The sequence below is a fragment of the Molossus molossus genome, unplaced genomic scaffold (assembly GCF_014108415.1).
Source record: "Molossus molossus isolate mMolMol1 unplaced genomic scaffold, mMolMol1.p scaffold_m16_p_11, whole genome shotgun sequence".
Taxonomy (NCBI): Eukaryota; Metazoa; Chordata; class Mammalia; order Chiroptera; family Molossidae; genus Molossus; species Molossus molossus.
The window spans coordinates 62,123,249-62,149,942 of NW_023425346.1; the positions used below are offsets into that span (position 1 = coordinate 62,123,249).

Sequence of the window (26,694 nt, forward strand, 5' to 3'; positions counted from 1 at the left end):
TCATAGCTAAACATTTATTCTTTCAGTTGCTACTTATTTCCCATTTTAGTCATCAATGAAAAAAAGTATTCAAATAAAATGAACAAATCCAAACCATCTATCTAATTTAATTTCAAAGGTACAAAATAATGAACATTTACAAATTTTACTGGGTTCTAGCATAATTGTTTTATCAACCCTTTTCACAAAATTGAGATATCCAGGTCCCACTCTGTTTCTATTTCTCCAGGACTAAGCTGAGGTCAGGCAGTACTGTTTTTTTTTTTTTTCCCAGTCCCCACCTGAGAACATTTTTCTATTTATCTTCAGATAGAGTGGGAGGAAGGGAGACAGAAACATCGAAGTGAGAAGGGCACATCGACTGGTCACCTCCCGTATGACCCAACCAGGTCTGGGGACGAACCGCAACCGAGGCATGTGCCCTTGACTGGAATCAAACCCTTGACTCACTGGTCCACATGCTCTAACTACTGAGCAAAATCGTCCAGGGTTCTTTAAAGAGTGCCATGGGTGATTCTAATGCATATCCAGAATTTTAAAACTACTATTATTGTGTTCAGAAAGTGTAGTGCCTAAGAGCACAGACCATTGAGACAGACTGCCTCGCTCTGCCCCTTAGTAGCTCTGCAAACCTTGGCAAATTATTCCATTTTTCTGTGCCTCAGTATGGATAATCTACAGCTACTTCATAGTGGAATAGTACTTGGCATATAGTGAATGGTAACATTTGCTACTATTATTTTTTATCAAGAAACAATGAAAAGGGAACACAATTTCACTAATGATTAATTATTTAAGCAATATTGCTAATTTTTAAAAATTAAGTTTTAAATTTGAGACTAGAGAATGTTATCGCCAGTTTTAAGAAACTGGCTGAATTCTACTATAGGTAATGTAAATGAAACATTTTAAAGAAGAACTAAAAATAGATTTGTATTAGGAAATAAAAAAGATATTATTGGGAGACTGGATTAAATGTTAAAAGTGAAATTAAGAGACAAAAGACCATTGTATGTTGTGTGGTTTGCACTTAGTACACATTTGTTAAATAAAGAAATGTTAGCTGGGTGAGAATAAAGAAAGACCTTGTTTCTCTGTAAACTAGATAAAAAATGCCACTTTTGGTTATTCACCGTGTCATATTCATAATTCTTTACATTTTCCTCTCATTTCTACTTAGAATCTGATTTTCTGAATTAGCTATATAAAACACATGATTAATTTACTTTCAATATTACTACAATTAAGTATTTTTAGCCGCTGGACATTTAAGTTCAAGATTTCCTGTATGGTAGAAAATGAATTCAAGATGAAGGTCACCATATGTAATTAATTATAAAGTGCAAATTTTCCCATATGGTACTAATCATTTGCCTTACTCAAGAAGTCATTTTCATTAGTTTCTTGAGAAATATAAAAAGTTATGTGCAAAGGTATATTAAGTAAATGTTAAGTAAAAACAGCTGCTACCTTTGACTTAATGTCATTAAGAGATTTACTAACTTGAATGGAAAAATATTAATTCTGATTTGACCAGTAACCAATTGAAATGTTTTTGTGACTAAAGATTACATGTAGTTACAAAGTTTATTTACCATTTTCAATAATACCCCAATTATAATTAATTCTTGGCTATTTTAAGTAGAAATATGTTCATACCTACTGCAAATGAAAGTTCAAGTTAACATCAAATGACTGAGACCCCAGTGGCAGGGCACATGCCTAAATCTGGATTCTAATCTACTAAAGGAGAAGAAAAGAAAGTGTGTGTGTGTGTGGGGGGGGGGGGGGGGGAGGAGGAGCGGACCAGAAAGGAAGAACTGAAAAATAAAAATACTCCTACTCCACAGCCTGTCTTAAGATTTCAGCATAAATACCTGACTCTAGTGCTTTTTCAAACTCTGTTATGGCTTACATGATCTGGCCTGCTCTTCCCCATCTTTCTTTACCACACTTCCATATATTCAATTCCTATCATAGAGGGCATCTTTCAGTTCCCAAATAACAACATTTTGCTTCTACTTTCTGGGCCTTCTTACATGCTATTCCTTCTATCTAGAAAATTCCCTACACCTTTCTGATTAATTACTATTCTATTTTTTTTAGAGAAGCAATTCCTGTTCCATAGATGAGATTAAGACCAACTGCTAAGTGTTTTCATAATTCCCTACATTTTTAAAGTTTTAAAATTCATCACATTCTATGATTATTATTTTTAAATTATCTTCCCCCCTAAACTGTAACATTTATAAGTAGAAAATGCTTACTTATGATTATATAAATAATATATCTATATAATACTGAAGCTACTAGCTAGAGTACCTAGGACCTTGTACACAGAATGCCCTCAATATATACTCCCTAATTTAGGGAAAGAAAGTAGGAAGAACGGAAGGGAGTGAGGGAAAGGGCCAGGAAAGGAGGAAAGGAAGAAAGAAAAAAAGGGAGAGAAGAAGGAAGAGAAAGAAACAGGAAGAAAAACAGGAAAAGAAGAAAAAAGGATGAATGAAAAGAATGGTTATCTGTGGAAGAGAAGTCTATTCTCATATCCCTTAGTACTCCTTGTAGAATCTAGAATCATGGATAAAATTCCAAAATAAAGACTAGAAGAGAAGTGGTAGTTAGTGTAATTAGAGTGATATTTTTGTTCCACCATCTCACTAATCATGATTTTGGACACCGATCATAGTCCCAAGACTGCTGGCTCAGGAAAATTCTAATACAGTACTTTGTGATATAGCGTAAGCTTTTTGATCTCAAGATACCTATATTTCCTTCACAGATTTCTATTTCTGGCCTGCAGATTAAATTTAATATTAATTAAGCAAATGAAAAATAATGTCAATCATAACAGAGAAATTTCTTTCACAGATTAAAAATCTGATTAATATCATGGACAGTCATTCAGTGTGTACCAGTCATTTATCTTGTAGCATAACACACAATACCTTATTTAAATTTCACAACTATCTAGGAGATACTGTCCACACATTTTTACAAAAAGCTAGCAAAGAGAGAAACAGGTTAGAATGAAAGCATAGCTTCAGAGGTCTGCTTTTGACCAATACCATTTCTTGTGTGCCTTATGGCAGTAAGATAGAAAAAATTTTGGATTCCAGAATACTGCCTCAAGACAAAACTTTTAGATGAGAACTACTAACCATAATCCTTGTACCCTAACAATTGAGTCCTACAAGGAGAAACAATGCTGACATTCCCCAAAACTAAAATGATACTTGCTATTGTGAGGCTGCAAGGGAATAGCTATCTTAAGCTGTTACACTGTCTGTCTCTACTTTGATGAGAACTGGAAATATCTATGCTTTTATTTTTCTATTCTCAAACAGCTATCACTTTATTACCTCCCTGGCCAATGGAATTCACTTTTGTGGATTTGCTGTACTAAAAGTTAAGTGCACTCATCTATAACTGCATAGTTGTATCACTTAGGTAAAACTAAAGATAATCACGTGTGACAAACTTTAAAAAATCAGATGTTTACAAAAATAATAAAAAATCTAAATATTAAATTTTTGATGATATTAAGGAATTCCTGTTTTAAAAAGTTATGAAAATTGTATTATGGTTATATTTAAAATAAGAGTATCTTTATTTTTTACAGATACATACTATAATATTTATGAATTAGATATTATCCTAGGATTTTCTTCAGAATAATAATGATAAAGAAGAGGAAGAAGTGAGTGGAGGTATGAATGAAGTAGGACTGACCAGATGATGGTGATAAAACAAGGTGATGAGTTCACTGTACTGTTTTGTTGACTTTTGTGTATATTTCAAAAAAGAACAAAACATGATGACCTTCCCCACCAAAAAAAAAGTGAAGAGAAGTTAATTTATGGAGATTTTGCCTATTGGTATTAATAGTGGTCTTTATTAATAGTGGTCTTTATTATAAGACCAGATAAGTTAATGAAAAAAATTGGTCAAGTATCCACGTATAGCTTTAAGATCTGGATGGTAGGTTACATTAAAGTTTTTCCTTTTGTTGTTTTACAGAATTGAGATGGCTTAGATAATAATATGTGATTGAAAGTACAATTCTACCCTTTCATTTTCTGGCAGGCTAGTTCACACATATTTTGTGTTTACAGTAAGTGCTCTAAATCATGTAGAAACAACCATCATATTATCTGAGAATATTTATTCAGATCATTTGACCTAAAAATGGTAAGTAATATGTAGCTATTTTAATCAGAGATCAAACAGCCTATTTACCTACCAAAAAACCTACTGAGTTATACTGAATAGAGACAGCATTAACACCACTAAATTGAATCTGCAACAATGTTATAATGTTTAAACAAATAGTTAAGGCTTGTACCAAAACAACAAAACTAAAAACCTCTGACAAAAAAAAGTGATGCCCAAAAAGGTACTTAAGCCAAGCCAAGAGGCATTTTCCATTCTGCTTTTTCATAAATAAGAAGCTAAAAATTTTTTTTAACCCAGTGGATGGAAGTATATGAACATTCAGGTCACATGCAATCTCTGGAAACTTACTTCAGTTTTTCCTCTTTACTCAATGTCTTCCACAGTTCTTCAATTTGTGTTGTTGCATCCTCCAAACTGGCCTTAGAATTTCCTGTGAGAAACTGAACACGATGATCTTGAACGAAAAGGGCACTTGCTGACATGGGCTTCTTGATAACATGCTTGCTAATTAAATCATAAGCGGTAAGCTGTCCTGATTTGTTATCTATCACATTTGATTTTTTGTTATAAGAACCTTCCTTGAGATTGTTTTGTTCAGAGCTTGGATCATTCTCATTTACTTTACATGCTGAACTTTCTTGAGGCACAAAAATTTTCACAGGTTCAATGTTTTCTCCCATTGAATTTTTGAGTGCATTTCCCTTGCTCCAGTCATCTGCACAAATTTCCAAAGACTTCTCAGGAACTGCTTCTTTTTCATTTTCCCCACTTTCATCTATATGGCCTTTATTGCCATTTTCTGATTGGGCACGCTTAACAGAATCTACAAAACAAGTTTCACTATATTCCTTCTGGGTTTCCTCACATGATACATTATTCACCGGGATCTCCTGCAATGTATTTTTAGTATTCTTATCAATGCTAGAATTTTCTATAATAAAATGATCATCATAATGGTCACCAACGAGTGTATGATGATTTAAACAATTATTATTTTCTCTAGATTTATCATTATGCACATCATTTTGGAAAGAAATGCTCGAAGTATTAACATTTGGATAATTACTTCCAGATGATTCCATCTTATTAAAAAGAACATCTGTTTCTGCTGTTTTACTAACAACCATGCCAGCTGAGGAAACATCTGTTTTATTATTTTCATAAGAATGTGTACTAGGTAGTGATCCGTAACAAGTCGTCATTAGATTTTCAAGAGCAATTAAAACAGATTCCTAAAAAATACAAATGAATAAATGTTAGAAGATATTATAAAAACAATAAACAGACAAGATTTAAAATAATATTTAAAATATGTATAAATCAGCAAATCTCCTTTGTCACATGTAAATGGTTAGGAATGTATACGTTTATAAATAGCATAACATTTAAAAATTATCTAAAAAAGGTTACCTTATTCTGCAATAATATTTGACTTTTATCTGGTGTTAAATTTACATCCACATCAGCTGTAGGAACATCAATTTTCAGAAAGAAAATAGGATACAAACGAGTAGATTCCTTTAGGCACTTCAGATTGTAGTAACGCCGGATTAACTAGAAATATATATATAATGAATAAAAGACAAAAAAGATGACACATAAATATATATTATCATCCTTAAAATACCACCAAAAGGAGTATATATTCAACTGAGTGGAAGTAACTGTTTTATTTGGAAAAGCAGTATCTAAATAGTAACACTTAGTAGAGGCCTTGAACCTATATGAATGAAGTACAGGCAATCATCAAGAAGTACAAATATCCAATGCAACTGGTTTCATAGTTAAAGATCATAGTGTCAAAGTCCAGAGTTCAAATTCAAATTCTGTTACTTCCTGGCTATGTGGTCAAGAAAGTCACTAACATTTCAGTTTTTTTCTTCATAAATAAGGAAAATAATATATCACATAGTTGTGAAGAGTCAATCAGACATCATATGCAAGATGCTAGAACAATGCTTAATAAATGCTATTTTATCCCTTGTTCTCTTTTTCCTTATTTTAGAACAAAATCTTAGAAGTAATCCTTGTAACAAGTTGACAAATGACAGTTTTTATTTCTGACCCAAGTGATACATTTTTCTTTAATAGATTACCTTTAATATGTCTTTTTGGTGTACTGGTCGACTGTTTATAAAAATGAGACTCCTTTCTGGGGTTGAAAGACTTGTGAGAGAGTGGTCTGCATCATGCTTTGGAAGAAATCCACTTAGATAAATCTATAATTGTAATAATTACAGAATTAATATGCAATGCCAATAATAAATGTGATTCCACAGGTCTGGCTATATACATTAAAAGTTACAAAAATAAACAAACAGAATTTCATCTTATAGTCTAAAGAGTCATATACTTCTTAATAATCATGTCTTGAGCATTAACCTTACATAAAATACTGAAGCATGTTTTTTTTTTTTTTTATCCTCACCCGAGGACATTTTTCCATTTTTTGTACAGATAGAGTGGGAGGGAGAGAGAGGACGAGAGAGAGAGAGAGAAACATCGACGTGAAAGGGACACATCGAGTGGCTGCCACCCGCACGACCAACCAGAGCCGGGGACAAACTGCAACCGAGGTACATGCCCTTAGCGGGAACCGAACCTGGGTCTCTCCGGACCGCAGGCCGACGCTCTAACCGCTGAGCCAAACTGGCCAGGGCAATACTGAAGCATGTTAAATTGATGTTCCTCTCTCTTTTTGCCATTCTATGTTAAGGAAAAACTGGCATTCATAAAAGCTTCATGAATGGGCATATATCTTATTACAAGACATAAGTACTACTCTCTGTTCAACTTTAAATTGTGTTTTTAAAATTTTTATTTTTAATCCTCACCGGAGGATATTTTTCCATTGATTTTTCAGACAGAGTGGATGGGAGGAAAGGGAGGGTGAGGGAGAGAGAGAGAGAGAAACGTTGATGTGAGAGAGATACATCGATTGGTTGCCTCCCACAGGACCCCAACCAGGGCCGGGAATCGAACCACAACCGAGGTACATGCCCTTGACCAGAATCAAACCTGAGACTCTTTGGTCCAAGGGCCAACGTTCTAAGCACTGAGCAAAACTGTCCAGGGCTAAATTCTGTCTTTTAAGATTTTCTTTCCTCAAATCATGACTTTCCTCTGGCTGTCTGTCCTTTTCTTTTTAGCCTTTTCTTGTAAACAAGTGGCTATTTCTGTATTTATTTTGAGTATGCTATGAAGCCAATCAGTTTGGGTTTTCATTTCTGAAATGAAAATCTCTTGCTCTTTGGATTCCAAGATGGCTGCAGAGTTTGTGGAAGCTGCACCAAACTTGCTCCTGGCCCCAAACCAGATTAACAGCTAAATTATAAAGTAATGAACCTGAATAACCATCTGAAGACTAGCTAAACTGAAATGTGATAACCAAAAATCAACAGAAGAAGCTATATAGAGACTGATAAGAAGGGCAGAGACAGAAAAGTCTAGCTTTGACACTCAAGTGCGACGGTGGCTGCAAAACTCCCTCCCACTAGGAACGTGGGGTCTCAGCACCATGCAGGGATCCCCAATCAATAGCAACAGAGACAGGAAGAGGAGCCCACATAACATCTAGTGATGAAAATCAGTGGGGATTGAGTCTGTTTGGAAGACCCACAAACCACCTTTCCAGGAAAGAGCACTCCTACTATTATAGCAACAGCCTGGGGAGAGCATGATCTGAACTCCAACTGCTGGCAAGGCCATGCTGCTGTACTTGGATTCTGCAGAGGGGTCTGCTGGCTACACCCAACAATTACTTTAAGGGGCCCTCTTTTTTCTTGGGAGGCTTCTGGAGGAGACCCAGAAAGTGACTTAACAGTATGGCTTAGGTAAGAGGGCCAGTCTCCCCTGTCTTGAGAGTATAGCCAGTGCCCCTCCCCTAACCCCCTGAATCACTTGGCCACCCCATCCTGCTTAGTTCAGTGACACAGAGCTGGGACTTTCAGATGGTGTCTTCCAGAGAAGCTTTTGTCTGGGAACCAGATGAGAGCTGTGGTGTGTGACTGCATTGCTGGGAGTGTGGAGGTGGGGGAACAACACAAATCCACTCTCCCCCACCACGATATACCTTGGGAAGGGGAAGAAGTGCCCCTCTCCCCTCTACAGGTCTGCAGGCACCACCTCCAATGAGAGAATGTTTGAATCAGCCCTGCCTAGTTGCCTAGTCCTAGATACCTCACCAGGTTTGACTCAGTTCTGTGCAGGGGATGGGAGAGTGGCTCAGAGCTAGGGAATTCAAAGTATGAGACTCCTGAAAGCTATTATCTGGAACTTGGATGAAGCACTTAGCCACCTCCTGTGGTTGGGTCAGCAACATGCCCAACGGAGACTCTTTGGATCTATCCCTTAAGCCCAGGGAGGCTGAAGTTGCTCCTGCAGAGGGGACTGCTGGAGGAACCCAATCTGAAGCTGGAGCAAGTCCCTTTAGCAGGAACTAGAATTAGAGACTCTGGCAGAGGCTGAGTGGTTTGGCTTTGAAGCAGGGGCCTCTTTCAACTCACTGAGTGCCTAACTGTGTGATCTCCAAGTATGGGACCCATTAGCCCTGTCCTCCCCACACCAGTTGCCCCGCCCTACCAAGCTCAAACCTGGGAAAGGAGCTGTGGATCACAGCTAACCTGGGCTCATCCCACAGTCCTTCTTTCGAAGACTCTAGAGAAAGACTAAGTAACCTCAGGGGGAGGTGAAGTAGCTGACAGGTGGAGGTGTACCTCAGGGAGCCTTGGTCCTTTTACAGATCTGCCCCCAGCTTTAAGCTAGAGGAAGCCTACCCTTATACACAGATTGGCCCCTTCCATGCACACCCAGGTCCAGTGATGCAAATACAAACAGTGAACAGCATGGTAGCTCCAGACAGGTAGCTCACAATGTCTGACATAGAACTGAACCTAAGCCCCACCCTAGCTGACCCAGAACCAAAACAACCAGTGGTGCGCTTCAGATGACACAACTAGCTCAACCCAACTAGCCACACAAGCAAGACACCCAAAGGGGAATTCCACCAGGAACCAGACACTGCTGGGAACAACTCTGCCTTGGGGGGGAGGCTCCACAGCATCTCATACATGGTGATCAAGGTTTACCCTTACAGTCACCTAGCCTGAAGGGCTAATTCTACCCATGAAATGGCCAACAGCATTCAAGACTGAACAACAAAAGGGTGTGCCCATAACCCACAAGAAACATTCCTAGACCATGGAGCTCTGGTGATCTGGAAGACTGTGCTACTGCCCAACCAGACACCTTCTCCATAAAGCCAACCTAACAAGTTTGGGAGTCACAGGAGATCTACTTAACACAGAGAAACAGAATGAGGAGACAAAAAAAAAAAATGCCCCAAATAAAAAAACAAGAATAATCCTCAGCAAAAGATTAAATGAAATGGAAGCAACCAAATAACCAGATGGAGAATTTAAAACAATGGTTATAAGGATGCTCCAGGACCTTAGGGAAAGAATGGATAATCTCAGTGAGAACTTAAACAAAGAGATGGTAAGCATTAAAAAGGACTGAGAAACCATAAAAAGAACCAGTCATAAATGAAGATTACAATATCTGAAATGAAGAATACACTAGAATCAACAGCAGGTTAGATGGAGAATCAAATAATCGAATTAGAGAACAAGATAATAGTAAGCACCCAAGAAGAGCATGAAAAATAAAAGAGAATTAAGAGAAATGAGAAAAGTCGAAGGGACCTGTGGGACAACATCAAGTGTAACAACATATGTATCATAGAGGTACCAGAGGGAGAAGAGAGTGAGCAAAGGATAGAGAACTTGTTTGCAGGAATAATGGCTGAAAACTTCCCTAACCTGGTGAAGAAAAAAGTCACACAAGTTTAGGAAGCACAAAGAGTCCCAATCAAGATGAACCCAAAGAGACCCATACCAAGATACACCATAATTAAAATGGCAAAGATTAAACACAAAGAGAAAGTCTTAAAGGCAAAAAGAGAGAGACAGTTAGTTACCTACAAGGGAGCTACCATAAGGCTGATCTGTCAACAGAAACACTTCAGGCCCTAAGGGACTGGCATGAAATATTCAAAGTGATGAAAAGCAAGGACGAGCAACCAAGACTACTCTGTGCAGCAAGACTATCATTTATTTATTTTTATTTTATTTTTTAATTAATTAATTGATTGATTTTTGTTACAGATGTTTCTCCTTTTCCCCCCACTGATACCCCCCTCCCTGTCCCTCCCTGCCCGGTCCCCAGCTTTGTTGTTCATGTCCATTGTTCATGCACACATGCATATGAGTTCTGTGGTTTATCTCTCTCCCATACCCCCTCTTCTGGGGATTGTCAGTCTATATCCCACTTCCACGGCAAGACTATCATTTAAAATTGAAGGTAAAATAAAGAGCATCTCAGAGGAACAAAAGGCTTAAGAAGTTCATTACCACCAAACCACTACTGCAAGAAATGTTAAAAGGGTTGCTTTAAGAAAAATAAAACAGAGAGTGAGGAACACAGATATAAAGAAAAATAATGGCAATAAGTAAGTCCCTATAAATAATAACCTTAAATGTAAATAGATTAAATGCTCCAATGAAAAGACAAAGAGTAGCCGAATGGGTAAGAAAACATGAGCCATATATATGCTGTCTACAAAAGACCCACCTCCAAACAAAAAATACACACAGACTAAAAGTAAAGAAATGGAAAAAAAATATTTTATGCAATGGAGAACAAACAAAAACTTGGGTAGCAATACTCACATCTGACAAAACAGATTTCAAAACAAACGCCATAACAAGAGACAAAGAAGGTCACTACATTAATACTAAAAGCATCAATCCAACAAGAGGATATAACTCTTGTAAACACATATGCACCAAACACAGGAGCACCTAAATATAGAAAGAAAATATTGATGGGCTTTAAGGGACAGGTTGACAGCAATGCAGTCAGTCATAGTAGGGAATTTTAACACCCATGTCATCAATGGATAGATCTTCAAGACAAAAAATTAACAAGGCAACAGCAATCTTAAATGACACCGGATAGGATGGATTTCATTAATATTTACAGGACATTTCATCCCAAAGCAGCAGAATACACATTCTTCCCAAGTGCACATGGGTATTCTCAAAGATAGACCACATGCCAGGACACAAAATAAGTCTTCACAAATTCAAGAAGATTGATATCATATCATCTTCTCAGATCACAGTGGCACAAAACTAAAAATCAACCACAATACAAAAATTGAAAACATTCAAACACGTGGAAGTGAAATGGCACGTTATTAAACAATGAATGGGTTAACAATGAGATTGAGGAAGAAATAAAAAATTACCTGGAAACAAAGTAAATGAACACTTAACAACCCCAAGTCTATGGGACACAGCAAAAGCTGTCCCAAGAGGGAAGTTCATAGCATTACAGACCAACCTCAAATTAAAAAAATCTCAAATAAACAATCTAAGTTTACACTTAAAAGAACTAGAAAAAGAACATCAAAGCCCAAAATGAGCAGTGTAGATTGTATGTGAGTTTATTCCGCACACGGATGGACTCACGCAAAGGTTAACAAGGTTATTCTGCCACAGATGCTTTGGAGTGCTGCTCAACTCTAAAGAACAATTCAGAGCATGTCCTGCACACAGGCTCGCTCCTCCTTCTTGCCTGCAAACAGGAAGGACCAGTTGTTCTTAAGATCAGCCCTAACCTTTGAATGGGGGTTGATAAGAACCAGCAGGGGTGATAATTAGATTAGTTATCTTGAAAGGAACTGGGACCACAGCGGCCTATCTCCTTGGCTATAAAAGTAAACTGCTGCAGGACTTCGGGGCTGCAGTCTTGTCTGTCTTTTGTGTGTTTGTGTTTTTTGTTCATTTCGCAGACCCTCACCGCAACAGAGCAGGAGAAAGAAAATAATAAAGATCAGAGCAGAAATAAACAAAATAAAGTCTAAAAGAACAACAAAAAAGATCAATTAAAACAAGAGCTGATTCTTTGAAAATATAAACAAGACTGACAAACTTTTCATCAGACTCATCAAGAAAAAAAGAGAAGACACATATCAGAAATGTAAGAGAATTAACAACTGACATCACAGAAATCCAAAGGATTGTAAGAAAATACTATGAACAACTTTATGCCAACAAACTCAACAACATGGATGAAAAGTATAAATTCCTAGAAACATACAATCTTCCAAAACAAAATCAGGAAGAATCAGAAAACCTGAATAGTCTGATTACAACTAATAAAATGATACAGCAATAAAAAAACTTCCAGCAAACAAAAGTCCAGGACCAAATGGCCTCAATGGTGAATTTTACTAAACAATCAAAAAAGAATTAACACCTATCCTTCTCAAACTATTGCAAAGATTCAAGAGGAAAGATTTCCAAGCTTTCTTGACAAGGCCAGCATTATCCTAATTCTAAAACCAGATAAATATACTGCAAAGAAAAAAAATTATAGGTCAATATCCCTGATAAACATAGATGATAAAATCCTCAACAAAATATTAGCAAACCAGATCCAGCAATACATTAAAAAGATCAGATATAGACAAATGGTGGCAGAGTGAATGGAAGCTACACAGACGATCTCCCAGGATCAAACATGAATTACAACTAAAATAAAGACAAATCCTCAGAAAAAAAGCAACAGAAAAGTAATAGGACAGGACCATATAACCAGAGACACTGGTAGGATCTGCGGAGGCACAAGAGGGTGGCAGGCTGGGAGCCCACGGACAGCAGCGGTGAGCAGTGCCGTCAGGGTTAAAATACAAGCCTGCTCCAAAGCGCAGAGGGCTGAAAAAGAGCACTGAATTGGTTACAGCCACTCACCTGGGGCTCCAGCCCAGGGAGGGCCAACTGGATTAGAACTCTGTGAAGACACCCGGAAACAGGAGGGTGCTCAAAGTTTTTCCTGAGTCACGGCCACAAAAAACAGTGGCCAGCTTGCTCCTTCCCAGAGCTGTGGGGAAAAACAGCAGCCCCTCCCTCGGAGATTCAGCCACTTCCAGGAGAGGCAAAGAAATGCAAATTGAGGCTCATTAACAACCAGCATCTGTCCCACCCTCTAGAAATCCTCTTAAGCAAAACACGCGGGTTACATTCCAACGCCCTGAGTAACTGAGATAAATAGCCTCCAGGCAAAAAGCTGAACCTTTCCTGAATGGCCTGTAGTGTTTCTGTTGAGAAACCGTACCTGGGCTTGCAAATCTACCAGGAAAGTAAGACTTAACAATGGTGTTTAATGTGGGCCCTCCCATGTTGATCTAAACCCAGTAGAGGGAGCCACAAACAGCAGAAGACCAACACCCACAGGGAGAATTTGGCAGGCTCTAAAACCCACTGAGATAGCCAAAATGGTGAAACGAAGAAACAAATCACAAATGAAAGAACAAGAGAACTCTATCAAAGATGAGATAAATGAAGTGCAGTTACGCAAATTATCAGAGGTAGAGTTCAGAGCCATGATCCTGAGGAAACTCAATAGCATGAGTAAGGACATCAACACCATGAGTACAGATATAGAAACACTGAAAACCAACCAAGTGGAAATGAAGAATGACATAGCAGAAATTAAGAACACAATGGAAGGACTAACCAGCAGAAGAGAGGATGCTGAGGACCGGATCAGTGAATTACAAGACAGGGTAGAAAAAAAATCAACCAATCAGAAAATCAAAAGGAAAAAACAATTAATCAACAGGAAGATAGCTTAAGAGAACTGTGGAACAACTAGAAACATAATAATATTCGCATCATAGGAGTTCTCGAGGAAGAACAAAATGAGCAAGGGTTAGAGAATATATTTGAAGAAATAGTGACATAAAACTTTCTTAACTCGGTGAAGAAAGAAGGCATTCAAGTTCAAGAAGCACAGAGAGCCCCAAGTAAGAACCCAAACAGGCCCACACCAAAACACATAGTAATTAAAATGCCAAAGATTAAAGAGAAATAGAGAATCCTAAAGGCAGCAAGAGATAAGCAACAGATTACCACAAAGAAACCCCCATAAGGCTATCATCTGACTTCTCAACAGAAACACTACAGGCCAGAAGAGAATGGCATGAAGTAATCAAGGTCACGAAAAACAAGGATCTGAATCCAAGATTACTCTATATAGCATGTCTATCATTCAAAATAGAAGGTCAAATAAAGAGCTTACCAGACAAAAAAAAAGGCTAAAGGAATAAATTAGCACCAAACCAGAACTGCAATAAATGTTAAAAGAACTGCTATAGCCCTGGTCGGTTTGGCTCAGCGGTTAGAGCATCAGCCTGCGGTCCCGAGAGACCCGGGTTCGGTTCCCGCTAAGGGCATGTACCTTGGTTGTGGTTTGTCCCCGGCCCTGGTCGGTCGTGCGGGTGGCAGCCACTCGATGTGTCCCTTTCACGCCGATGTTTCTCTCTCTCTCTCTCTCTCTCTCTCTCTCTCTCTCTCTTCCTCTCTCTCCCTCCCACTCTACCTGAACAAAGAATATCCTTGGGTGAGGATAAAAAAAAAAAAGAACTGCTATAATTAGTAGAAGAAATAGGAAGAAAAACAGAACCACACAAAACAAAAATGGCAATAAATAATACATATCAATAATTACCTTAAATGTAAATGCCTTGAATGCTCTGATAAAAAGACACAGAGTAGCTGACTGGATAAGAAAGCATTACTCACACATATGTTATTTTAAAGAAACCTCACAACAAAAGACTCACATAGGTTGAAAGTAAAGGGATGAAAAAAAAATCTTCCAAGCAAATGGAAAGGAAAAAAAGCTTGGGTAGCAGTACTCATATCCAATAAATTAGATTTCAAAATGAAGGTCATAACTAGAGACAAAGAAGGCCACTACATAACATTGAAAGGATCTATCCAACAGGAAGATATAACCTTGGTAAATATATATGCACCCAATATAGAAGCACCAACATATATTAAAAATATGGAGGTCTTCAAAGGAGAAATCAACAGCAATATAATCATAGCAGAAAACTTCAATACCCCGCTGACATCGCTGGATAGATCATCTAGACGTAAAATTAACAAGTTACCACAGACTCTAAATGAAGTGCTAGATCAAATGGATTTGACAGATATCTACAGAGAATTACACCCCAAAACTACAGAATTCATATTCTTCTCAAGTGCACATAGGATATTCTCAAAGACAGACCCCATGTTAGGACACAAAGTAAGTCTCTACAAGTTCAAGAAGATTGAAATCATATCAAGCATCTTCTCAGATCATAATGGCATGAAACTAGAAATCAATTGCAACAAGAAAAGGCAAAGACATTTGAAAACATAGAGGCTAAATAGCATGTTATTAAACAATGAATCAGTTACCATAGAGATCAAGGAAATTAAAAACTTCCTGGAAACCAATGAAAATGAACACACAACAACACAAAATCAATGGGATGCAGTGAAAACAATTCCAAGACGGAAGTTCATAGCACTACAGGCCCACCTCAAGAAACAAGAAAAATTTCTATTTGATTACCTAACCTCACAACTTAAAGAACTAGAAAGCAAACAAAAAGAAAACCCCAGAGCAAGCAGAATGAAGGAAATAGTAAAGATCAGAGCAGAAATAAATGACATGGAGACCAAAAAAACAATTCAAAGGATCAATGAAACAAAGAGCTGGTTTTTCGAAAAGATAAACAAGATTGACAGACCCACACTTAACTAGAATCACCAAGAAAAAAAGAGAGAGAACACAAATACAAAAATCAGAAATGAAAGAGAAGAAATAATAACTGACACCACAGAAACACAATGGATTGTTAACAGATATTATGAACAATTATATGGCAACAAATTCGACAATCTAAGCGAAATGGACAATTTTCTAGAAACACACAGTCTCCCAAAACTGGACCAGGAAGAGATAGAAAACATGAACAGACCAATAACAACTAAGGAAATTGAAGAGGTAATCAAGACTCTCCCAGCAAACAAAAGCCCAGGCCCAGATAGCTTCACGGGGGAGTTTTACCAAACATTCAAAAAAGAACTAACACCCATTCTCCTCAAACTATTTCAAAAGTTCAAGAAGAAGGAAGACTTCCAAACTTGTTTTATGAGGCCAGCATAATTCTAATTCCAAAACCAGAAAAAGACACTACAAAGAAAGAAAACTATAGACCAATATCCCTGATGAACATAGATGCCAAAATCCTGAACAAAATTAGCAAATCAGATCCAGCAATACATCAAAAAAATTATTTACCATGACCAAGTGGGATTCATCCCAGGAATGCAAGGCTGGTACAATATTTGCAAATCAATAAATATAACACACCACATAAACAAAATGAAAGATAAAAATCATGATCATATAAATAGATGCTCAAAAAGCATTCGACAAAATCCAGCACCCATTTCTGATAAAAACGCTCAGCAACATGGTAATAGAGGTATCATATTTCGACATAATAAAGGTCATATATGAAAGACCTACAGCCAACATCATACTCAATGGGCAAAAACTAAAAGCATTTCCCTTAAGAACATAAACAAGACAAGGATGCCCATTTTCACCACTCTTATTTAATATAGTACTGGGAGTCTTAGCCACAGCAATCACACAGGAAGAAAAAATAAAAAGGATCCAAATTGGAAAGGAGGAAGTGAAACTATCATTATTCACAGATGACATGATATCATGCAAAGAAAACCCTAAAGACTCCATAAAAAATCTACTAGACTTAAAAAATGGATTTGGCAAAGTAGCAGGATACAAAATTAACGTCAAAAAATCGATGGCATTCTTATACACCAATAATGAACTCACAGAAAGAGAAACTGAAAAAAACAATCCCATTTACCATCACGGCAAAAAAAATTAATATACTTAGGAATACACTTAACCAAAGAAGTAAAGGATCTATTTGCAGAAAACTACAGGACATTAAAAAAAGAAATAGAGAAAGATATAAAAAAGTGGAAGCACATACCTTATTCACGGATTGGAAGAATTAACATCATTAAAATGTCCATACTACCCAAAGCAATCTACAGATTTAATGCAATCCCCATGAAAACATCAACAACATATTTCACAGAACTAGAACAAATACTTTAAAAGTTCATAAGGAACCAAACAGACCCCGAATAGCCACAGAAATCTTGAATAAGAAGGACAAAGTAGGCGGGATCACAATATCGAATATCAAGTTATACTGTACAAGCTACTGTAATCAAAACAGCCTGGTACTGTCACAAGAACAGGCACATAGATCAATGGAATAGAAGAGATAACCCAGAAATGGACCCAAAACATTATGCTCAATTAATATTTGACAAAGGTAGCAAGAGCATACATACAATGGAGTAAAGACAGCCTCTTTAATGAATGGTGTTGGGAAAATTGGACAACTACATGCAAAAGAATGAAACTAGACCATCAACTTACACCATACACAAGAATAAACTCAAAATGGATAAAAGACTTAAATGTGACTCATGAATCCATAAAAAAATCCTAGAAGAAAATGTAGGCAATAAAATTTCAGACATCATACACAGCAGAATTTTCACTGATACAGAAACAAAGGAGAAAATGAACACATGGGTCTACATCAAACTAAAAAGCTTCTGCACAGCAAAAGAAACCACCACCAAAATGGAAAGGCAACCCACTCTATGGGAGAACATAACTGCCAATGATACATCAGGTAAGGGGTTAATTTGCAAATATATAGAGTGCTCATACAATTCAACAAAAGACAAAGAATCCTATTAAAAAATGGGCAGAGGAGCTGAAGAGACACCTCTCCAAACAGGACATACAAATGGCCAAGACACATATGAAGAAATGCTCAACATCACTAATCATCAGAGAGATGCAAATTAAAACAACAATGAGGTATCACCTCACACCTGTCTGAATGGCCGCCATCAACAAATCATCATACAACAAGTGTTGGCGAGGGTGTGGAGAGAAGGGGACTCTAATACACTGCTGGTGGGAATGCAGACTGTTGCAGCCACTATGGAAAACAATATGGTGTTACCTCAAAAAATTAAAAATTGAACTTCCATTTGACCCAGTGATCCCACTTCTAGGAATATACCCTAAGAAGCCTGAAACACCAATCAGGAAGAATATATGTACCCCCATGTTCATAGCAGCACTATTTACAATAGCTAAGATCTGGAAACAGCCCAAGTGTCCACCAGTAGACGAATGGATAAAAAAGCTGTGGTACATATACACAATGGAGTACTATGCAGCGGTAAGAAAGAAAGATCTCTTATCCTTTGAGACGACATGGAGGGACCTGGAAAGTATTATCCTAAGTGAAAGAAGCCAAGCAGAAAAAGACAAATACCACATGATCTCACTTATATACGGAATATAATGAACATAACAGTCTGAGGAATACAGTAGACCCAGACACATGGAAGTAGGGCACAGACTGACATCCCTCAGAAGAGGGGATGGGGGGTGGGGGGGTGGGAAGAGATAAACCACAGAACTTATATGCATGTATGCATGACCAATGGATATGGACAACTAAGCCGGGGACAGGGTGGAGGGGGGGTAGGGTGGGGGTGCCAATGGGGTAAAAAGGTAAAATATCTGTAACAAAAAAATAAATAAAAATTCATTAAAAAAAAAAAAAGAGAGATGCAAATTAAAACAACAATGAGGTATCACCGCACATCTGTCTGAATAGCCGCCATCAACAAATCATCATACAACAAGTGTTGGCGAGGGTGTGGAGAGAAGGGGACTCTAATACACTGCTGGTGGGAATGCAGACTGTTGCAGCCACTATGGAAAACAATATGGTGTTACCTCAAAAAATTAAAAATTGAACTTCCATTTGACCCAGTGATCCCACTTCTAGGAATATACCCTAAGAAGCCTGAAACACCAATCAGGAAGAATATATGTATCCCTCATGTTCATAGCAGCACTATTTACAACAGCTAAGATCTGGAAACAGCCCAAGTGTCCATCAGTAGACGAATGGATAAAAAAGCTGTTGTACATTTACACAATGGAGTACTATGCAGCTTTAAGAGAGATCTCTTATCCTTTGAGATGACATGGAACGATCTGGAGAGTATTATCCTATGCGAAACAAGCCAAGCAGAGAAAGACAAATATCACAAGATCTCATTTGTGGAATAGAATGAACATAACAGTCTGAAGAACAGGCTAGTTCCAGAGACGTGGAAGTAGGTTCACAAGATCTCATTTGTGGAATATAATGAACATAACAGTCTGAAGAACAGGCTAGTTCCAGAGACGTGGAAGTAGGTTACAGACTTACAATCCCCAGAAGAGGGGGTGGAGGGGGGAGAGATAAACCACAGAACTCATATGCATGTATGCAAGAACAATGGACATGGACAACAAAGCTGGGAACAGGGTGGAGAGGGAAGAAGAGGGGGAATCATTGGGGGAAAAAGGAGAAACATCTTTAGCAAAAATAAAATAAAATAAAATAAATAAATAAATAAATAAATAAATAAATCATACACCACTATTAAATGGGATTTATTCCAGAGATGCAAGGTTGGTACAGTGTTTGCAAATCAATAAAGGTGATACATTATATACAAAAATTAAGGATAAAAACAACATGATCACATCAATACTGCAGAAAATGCGCTTGATAAAATCCAGCACCCATTTATGATAAAAACTCTCAGCAAAGTGGAAATAGAGAAAACATACCTTAAATAATAAAGGCTATATAGGACAAACCCACAGCCAAAATCATACTCAATGGGTAAAAACTACAAGTGTTTTCCTTAAGATCAGGAACAAGACAAGGATGTCTGCTTTCACCACTCTTATTCAACATAGTACTTGAAGTCCTAGCAACAGCAATCAGATAAAAAGATATAAAAGGCATCTATCTAAATTGGAAAGGAGGAAGTAAAACTGTCATTATTCGCAGACAACATAATATTGCACATAATAATATTGCACATAATAAATGAATTTGGCAAAGTAGCAGGATACAAAATTGACAGTCATAAATCGGTGGCATTTTTAGACATCAATAATGAGCTATCAGAAAGAGAAACTAAGAAAACAATCTCATTTACTATTGCAAAAAAAGCAAAAAAAAAGGTACCTAGGAATAATTTTACCAACGAGGTAAAAGACCTGTACTCAGAAAACTATAGGATTCTAAAGAAAGAACTGAGGAAGATGCAAATAAGTGGAAGTATATACCATGTTCATGGATTGGAAGAATTAACATCATTAAAATGTCCATACTACCCAAAGCAATCTATAGATTCAATGTAATTCCCATTAAAACACCAATGGCATATTTCACAGATCTAAAACAAATATTCCAAAAATTTATATGGAACCAAAAAAGACTCCAAATAGGCTCAGCAATCTTGAGAAAGAATAAAGTTGGAGGTATCATAATACCTGATATCAAACTATACTACAAAGCCACTATTATCAAAATAGCCTGATACTGGCATAAGAAAAGGTATACAAATCAATGTCACAGAACAGAGAGCCCAGAAATAAAGCCACACCTTATGGTCAAGTAATATTTGACAAAGGAGGCAAGAGCACACAATGGAGTACAATGCTATTGGGAAAATAGAACAGGTACATGCAATAATAATAATAATAATAATAATAATAATAAAGCTAGATCACCAACTAACACTATACATAAGGACAATTCAAAAATGGATTAAAGACTTAAATGTAAGGCTCAAAACCATTAAAATCCTAGAAGAAAACACAGACAGTAACATCTCAGACATCACTCGTGGCTATATATCTTCTAGGGGAGAGACTATATCAAACTAAAAAGCTTTTCACAGCAAAACAAACAATGAACAAAATGGAAAGAGAACCCACTATATGGGACAACGTATTTTCCAATGATACATGTTATAAGGGGTTAATTTAAAACATTTATAAAGAACTTATACAACTCAACACCAGAAAGACAAATAATCCAATTAAAAATGGGCAAAGGACTTGAATAGAGACCTCTCCAAAGAGGACATACAGATGGCCAATAGACATATGTAAAGATGCTTAATGTCACTAATCAACAAAAAAATACACATTAAAACCACAACGAGATATCACTTCACATTTGTCAAAATGGCTATCATCAATAAATCAACAAACAATAGGTACTGGTAAGGATGTGGAGAAAAGGGAATCCTAATCCACTGTTAATGGGAATGCAGACTGGTGCAGTCACTGTGGAAAACAGTATGAAGTTTCCTCAGAAAATTAAAAATGGAACTGCTTTTGGACCCAGCGATCCCACTTCTGGAAATATATCCTAAGAAGTCTGAAACGCTATTTCACAAGAATATATGCACCCCTATGTTCACTGTAGCTTTGTTTACAATAGCCAAGATCTGGAAACCACTCAAGTACTCATCTGTAGATGAGTGAATAAAAAAGCTGTGGTACACTTACACAATGAAATACTGTGAGGCCATAAGAAAGGAAATCTTACCTTTTGTGAGTGTATGGATGAATCTGGAGATTATTAGGCCGAGTTAAATAAGCTAGTTAGAGAAAGACAAATACCGTATGATATCATTTATATGTGAAAGCTAACAAACTAAACTGATGAAATAGAAACAGAGGCATGGATACATGGAGCAGAATGATAGCTGTCAGAGGGGAAAGGAGAGAGGGGCACTAGATGAAAGAAGGTAAAGGGACTAGCCAAAGAACATATATGCAAAACCCAGAGACACAGACAATGGTGTGATGATGATCACAGGGTAGTGGGGGTGGGGATTAGGTGGAAGTGGGCAAAGCGGGGGAAATGAAGACATCTGTAATAGTGTCAACAATAAAGTTTAAAAAAAAATCTTGTTCTTTGACATTGAATGCAGTGTTGTACTTATTTTTGTTTAGAGAACTTTTCTACAAACCAATTATTTTTATGCATTCTTTCTCTATTTTACAAATATATAAAGAAAAGGAAGAAAATGAAGAGAGATCCTAGAAAAAATTACCAAAGAGAAGAGAGACACTGAGGGAACAGGAAGCAAGAAAAATGCTCTTACTTTTACTTTTAAATATAATTGTTAAGAATACAGTTTAGAGCCAGACTGAGATGATTTAAATCACAGCTCCACTACTATCTATGTCATCTTGGCCAAGTTATTTAAAATTCAGGCCTATAATCTCTTATCAGAAACAAGTAGAACCAGACATGTTATTAACCTGTTAAAAAACTAACAGTAAAGTTTCAGTTTAGGTTTAGAAAAGCGAGAGAATCAGTGGGAGTGCTATTTTTAGTTAAGCAGAAACCATGAGGCTCCTTAACAACATAGCCTGTAGGCTGCCACCTATGTCTATGGCTATCACTACCCTTGGAAATAAGTGTTTAAGGAAGACACATTACCAATTTTAGAACACTAAGTGCATTATTGTCACAGTGCCAAATTGTGTCAATTTTAAAAAGTAAATTAATAAAGCTGGATAATCCATTACAAAATGATACTACTTAATTAACTGTAAAACTTCACAGCACTTATAAATGGTTGTATAATTAAACAGGTAACATGAGACTCCTCTTAAAGCACCTGCTGAGCATCAGGGAGAGCCTATTTAGTCTCTAAAAGACTTACTAAGCTTGTGGATTAAAAAAAAAAGTCTGTCCCAAATAAGTAATTATAAAGAATAAAATTAAGAAGAAATTGGTAATACTGCTGGTGTTTTCCTTTCACACCGTTTTGGTTGGCCACTGAATAATTACTATTACTCCCAAAATATTGAGCTTTTAAAAATGGCTTAGGATAACCTTAAGAACTAACAAACTATATTTAAGTTATATAAAAAGTAAAATCAAACAGTAAAATCTTATAAAATGCTATAAAACATGAAAATCAGGTTAGTTCATAAAAAAAGAATGTTTATAAGAGACCCAATTAGTGCAACAAAACAAAAACCAAATAAAGTGCCCTGCTATCTACTCAATCTATCAAACCTCAATTCTCTTCTACCCCAATTGTGTTGAAGTAACTGTGACTGGTCTCCTAACACTTGTTTTCCTCTAGAACACCATGGAGTTATGTTTCTAAAATAATAATTTAGGTACTTTGGTCAGAATAATGAAATAAGCCTGTAGACATTTCCTTCTCCTCCATCCCAACTGTAAATAGCACTGAGAGATAAAATTAGTTTTTACAATAATTTCGAAAGACCTAACCATTTTTCAGAATGACAAACATAAAGATGTTATTTGTGCAAAACCTAACAGGTCACGATGGCTGAAGTCAAAAGCCCTATGTACTCTAAAATCAGAAACCGGCTATGTCAGTTGGAAATTAAATTGTGGTACGGAAACCGGAACAGAAAACACTCCTATACAAACCTAAGAACTGAAACCAATCTTTCCATTTGAAATTGGTGGCTGGGACACTCTTCCCCCACCCCATCTCCCCAAAATGCTTAAAAAGACCATGACCACTGTTTGGAGCTGCTTGCAAAGGTCACAAAAAAGAGCACACAGAACTCCAAAACAAAGAATAAGGCTAAGCCCAAGTCAGCTAGAAAAAGGGGCCCCCCTAAAATCTCGGCAGGATGAAAGGCATAAACTATTAATATATAACACCTGATTTAGAACTGGGTCGGGGTGGGGGTTGAGGGTGGGGGTGATATCTGCCAAATTATGGAGAGAGAGGGGAAAATTAAAACAACAAAAATGATAAATCTGCATTCAAGGTGATTTTGCAGATTAAAATGTCAGAGCATATAAAACAGAGAATGAGAATATTCTTTCAGGAAAGTAGAAATGATAGAGCCATATGAAAAAGACTTTGACATTAGTATGTGTACCACGCTTTTAAAAGAGTAAAGAAAAATAAAATCCATTAAAAATAAACCAGATGATAAAGAAATAAAAACTAATAGCTATAAATAAGTTTAGAAGAATAGAAAAATGAATTCTGAATCCTAGAAATAAAATACATAATTTTCCAAATAAAAATCAGGCAGTATTGAAGAATTCACCCAGAATTAGCATGAGAAATTAAGATAAAAATAACAAAGAGAAGACAGATGACAAAAAAAACAAAAAACAAAAAAACAAAACTGGAGGAGCTCCATCAAGCCAACAAAGCCACACTGGGAAACACTCAACAAATGCTACCACAGCAGTGGTGCAACTCGGACAACCACCTATAATTAGGAGATTCTTCGTAAATGGAGTCCCTGTAGAAAGAAAACTGACCCTTAACATTATGGAAAGAGTATATATAAAGATTCTCTGCACCCAAGATTTCCAATGGCCTATACATTTACCATCCCAGTCAAGTGAAGGGGCATTGGTGACTAAGTATCACAACTTAAAGATATGTAATGAGGACAAAAATGCAGTGAAAGGGACAACCACTAACAGGTGGCAAACAACTTAAGATTGCTTTTGGCCAGAAATAAGGTGTCAAAGAAACTGATATAAAATAACTCTCCTTACAAGCCCAGAAACCATGGAATGGTAATGGGTCGCTGGTAACAATACAAAATGCCCGTTTCGACACACAGTACATGACAGAAGGTATTTGGTTAGATGATTACTTTCACCAGAGAGACATTCAAAAAGTGTATCATTCTGATAAGCCCATGGAACTGGAGCCACTTCGCAACACATGCTTTCCAAATTCTCCCATTCCTTCATGCAAAAATAAGCACATGGAGGTGCACCAAAAGTTTTGGTATGTATCATAGATTACCAACAGCCCTTATGCAACTCTATCTCAAGAAAAGATATATTTTAATCAATGGGCAAGCATAGATCTGGCAACACATCTCAATACAGACCAGAGAAAAAAAATTCCCAACTGCAGAACTGGCTCATGAGACAGTGCCATCAACACATGGAATCATAGCTGATTGAGGTCTACATCAGTATTTTTCTTTTTTCTTTTTTTTTTTTTTTATCCTCACCCGAGGACATTTTTCCACTTTTTTTGTTCAGGTAGAGTGGGAGGGAGAGAGAGGAACAGAGAGAGAGAGAGAAACATCGATGTGAAAGGGACACATCGAGTGGTTGCCACCCGCACAACCAACCAGGGCCGGGGACAAACTGCAACCGAGGTACATGCCCTTAGCGGGAACCGAACCTGGGTCTCTTGGGACCGCAGGCCGACGCTCTAACCGCTGAGCCAAACCGGCCAGGGCTACATCAGTATTTTTCATACTTCAATGTGCACCTGGGGACCTTGTTAAAATTCAGATTCTGATTCAGTGTGTCTGGGATGAGGACTGAGATTCTTCATTTCTAACAATTAGCTTCCAGATGATGCCAATACTGCTGATCTTCAGACCAAACTATGGCCGTTAGAATTTCTCGAGCATAATACCACAGACATCAAGTATGGATCTCCTGTTACAAACTCCCCAAGTTACCAGTGTAGGCAATAAAGTCCCATGAAGCCAAAAGCAACCCACGGGCATTTTGACAATATACTTATTATCCCAAGTCAGCCACCATAACCAGTCTAAGGTGGCATTTGGGTGTGTTGAAATTATTAAAGAACTACTAAGTGAGTTCTGAAAATCAGGATCCATGTCAGATCATGGCCATGCTCCAGGCACTACAGCTGGCCACTAAGGCTGACCTGCATTGTTCTTAGGGCACAGAGATCTCTTAAGACATTATTTGAGTACAAGCACCTATCCAAGACTCTACTAAAATGAAAATAATTAAGAGCTCAAACCTGCAGAGAGAATAGAAGAGAAACCAGTAGTAGAAAACATTTTTCAACAAATTATGAAAAAAGGGAAGAGCAGAACAGAGAGGCCAACTGTCCAGTAGAACAGAGAGCCTTCAGGCTTCAAGTCAGCAGACATACAAGAACAATAAACAAAGGACTCTTCTATAAAAAAAATGAATAAAGACGATCTTCCATAAACCAATTAAATTTAATTTAGTGCTAGGGAAAAAAGATAAAAAAGAAGAAGGAAGGGAATGGAGGGGAAGGAGAGAGAAAACTGATTTCCTGAGGCAGTGAGTATGGTTGCAGAGTAAGCCTCAACCCCATAATGGCACTTGTGATTTCCCCAGACTCCAGGAACAGGACCAGGATCTTGATTACTTAACATTTAAGTGCAGCCTGACAGTCAATAAGTCCAGCCACAAACACTGAGTTGCCAATTAGACTTGCAATTCAGGGGAAAAGGTAGCAAGAGAATGAGAAGTTTGGAAGAAAAAGACCTGATAAGCAAAACAAAACTGACTTTCTAAAAAAAAAAGTTACTTAAGGAACAAATAATTAAAAAATAGAAACAAAAATTTAATATCTTCAGAGAGATTCAAGATATTATATCCATAAAACATTAAGAAATTATGAAGAAGCAATGCAACTTTAAAATGCTCTTGGAAATATTAAGCTTTCAGAATAAAGATAATTCAGTAGAAGGGGTAAAAGAATCAGAGAGATCTCCTAAAACTTACAGAAAAACGAAAAGATGGAAAACTTGGAGGAAAAAAGAGATAAAAATAAGAGGTCCTAATCAAAAATAGGGAGCCTTCATTAAAAAAGAGAAAAATTATCAAAGTACATA

At 37.1% G+C, this 26,694-nt stretch overlaps 1 protein-coding gene across 5 annotated transcripts in view; it reads right to left on the minus strand.

Annotated features, from left to right (window-relative positions):
- Window positions 1–26,694, minus strand: part of PMS1 (PMS1 homolog 1, mismatch repair system component) — a 100,818-nt gene that overhangs the window by 20,519 nt on the left and 53,605 nt on the right. For all 5 annotated transcript variants that reach the window (XR_004958660.1, XM_036254264.1, XM_036254265.1 and 2 more), the window contains 3 exons: window positions 6,273–6,395; window positions 5,587–5,730; window positions 4,525–5,408 (listed from right to left, as the gene is read on the minus strand). Coding sequence is in view for 4 of the 5 variants with exons in the window: in XM_036254264.1 (XP_036110157.1) it covers window positions 4,525–5,408; window positions 5,587–5,730; window positions 6,273–6,395 (1,151 nt within the window). In the remaining variant the exon portion in view is untranslated. The remainder of the gene's footprint in view (window positions 1–4,524; window positions 5,409–5,586; window positions 5,731–6,272; window positions 6,396–26,694) is intronic.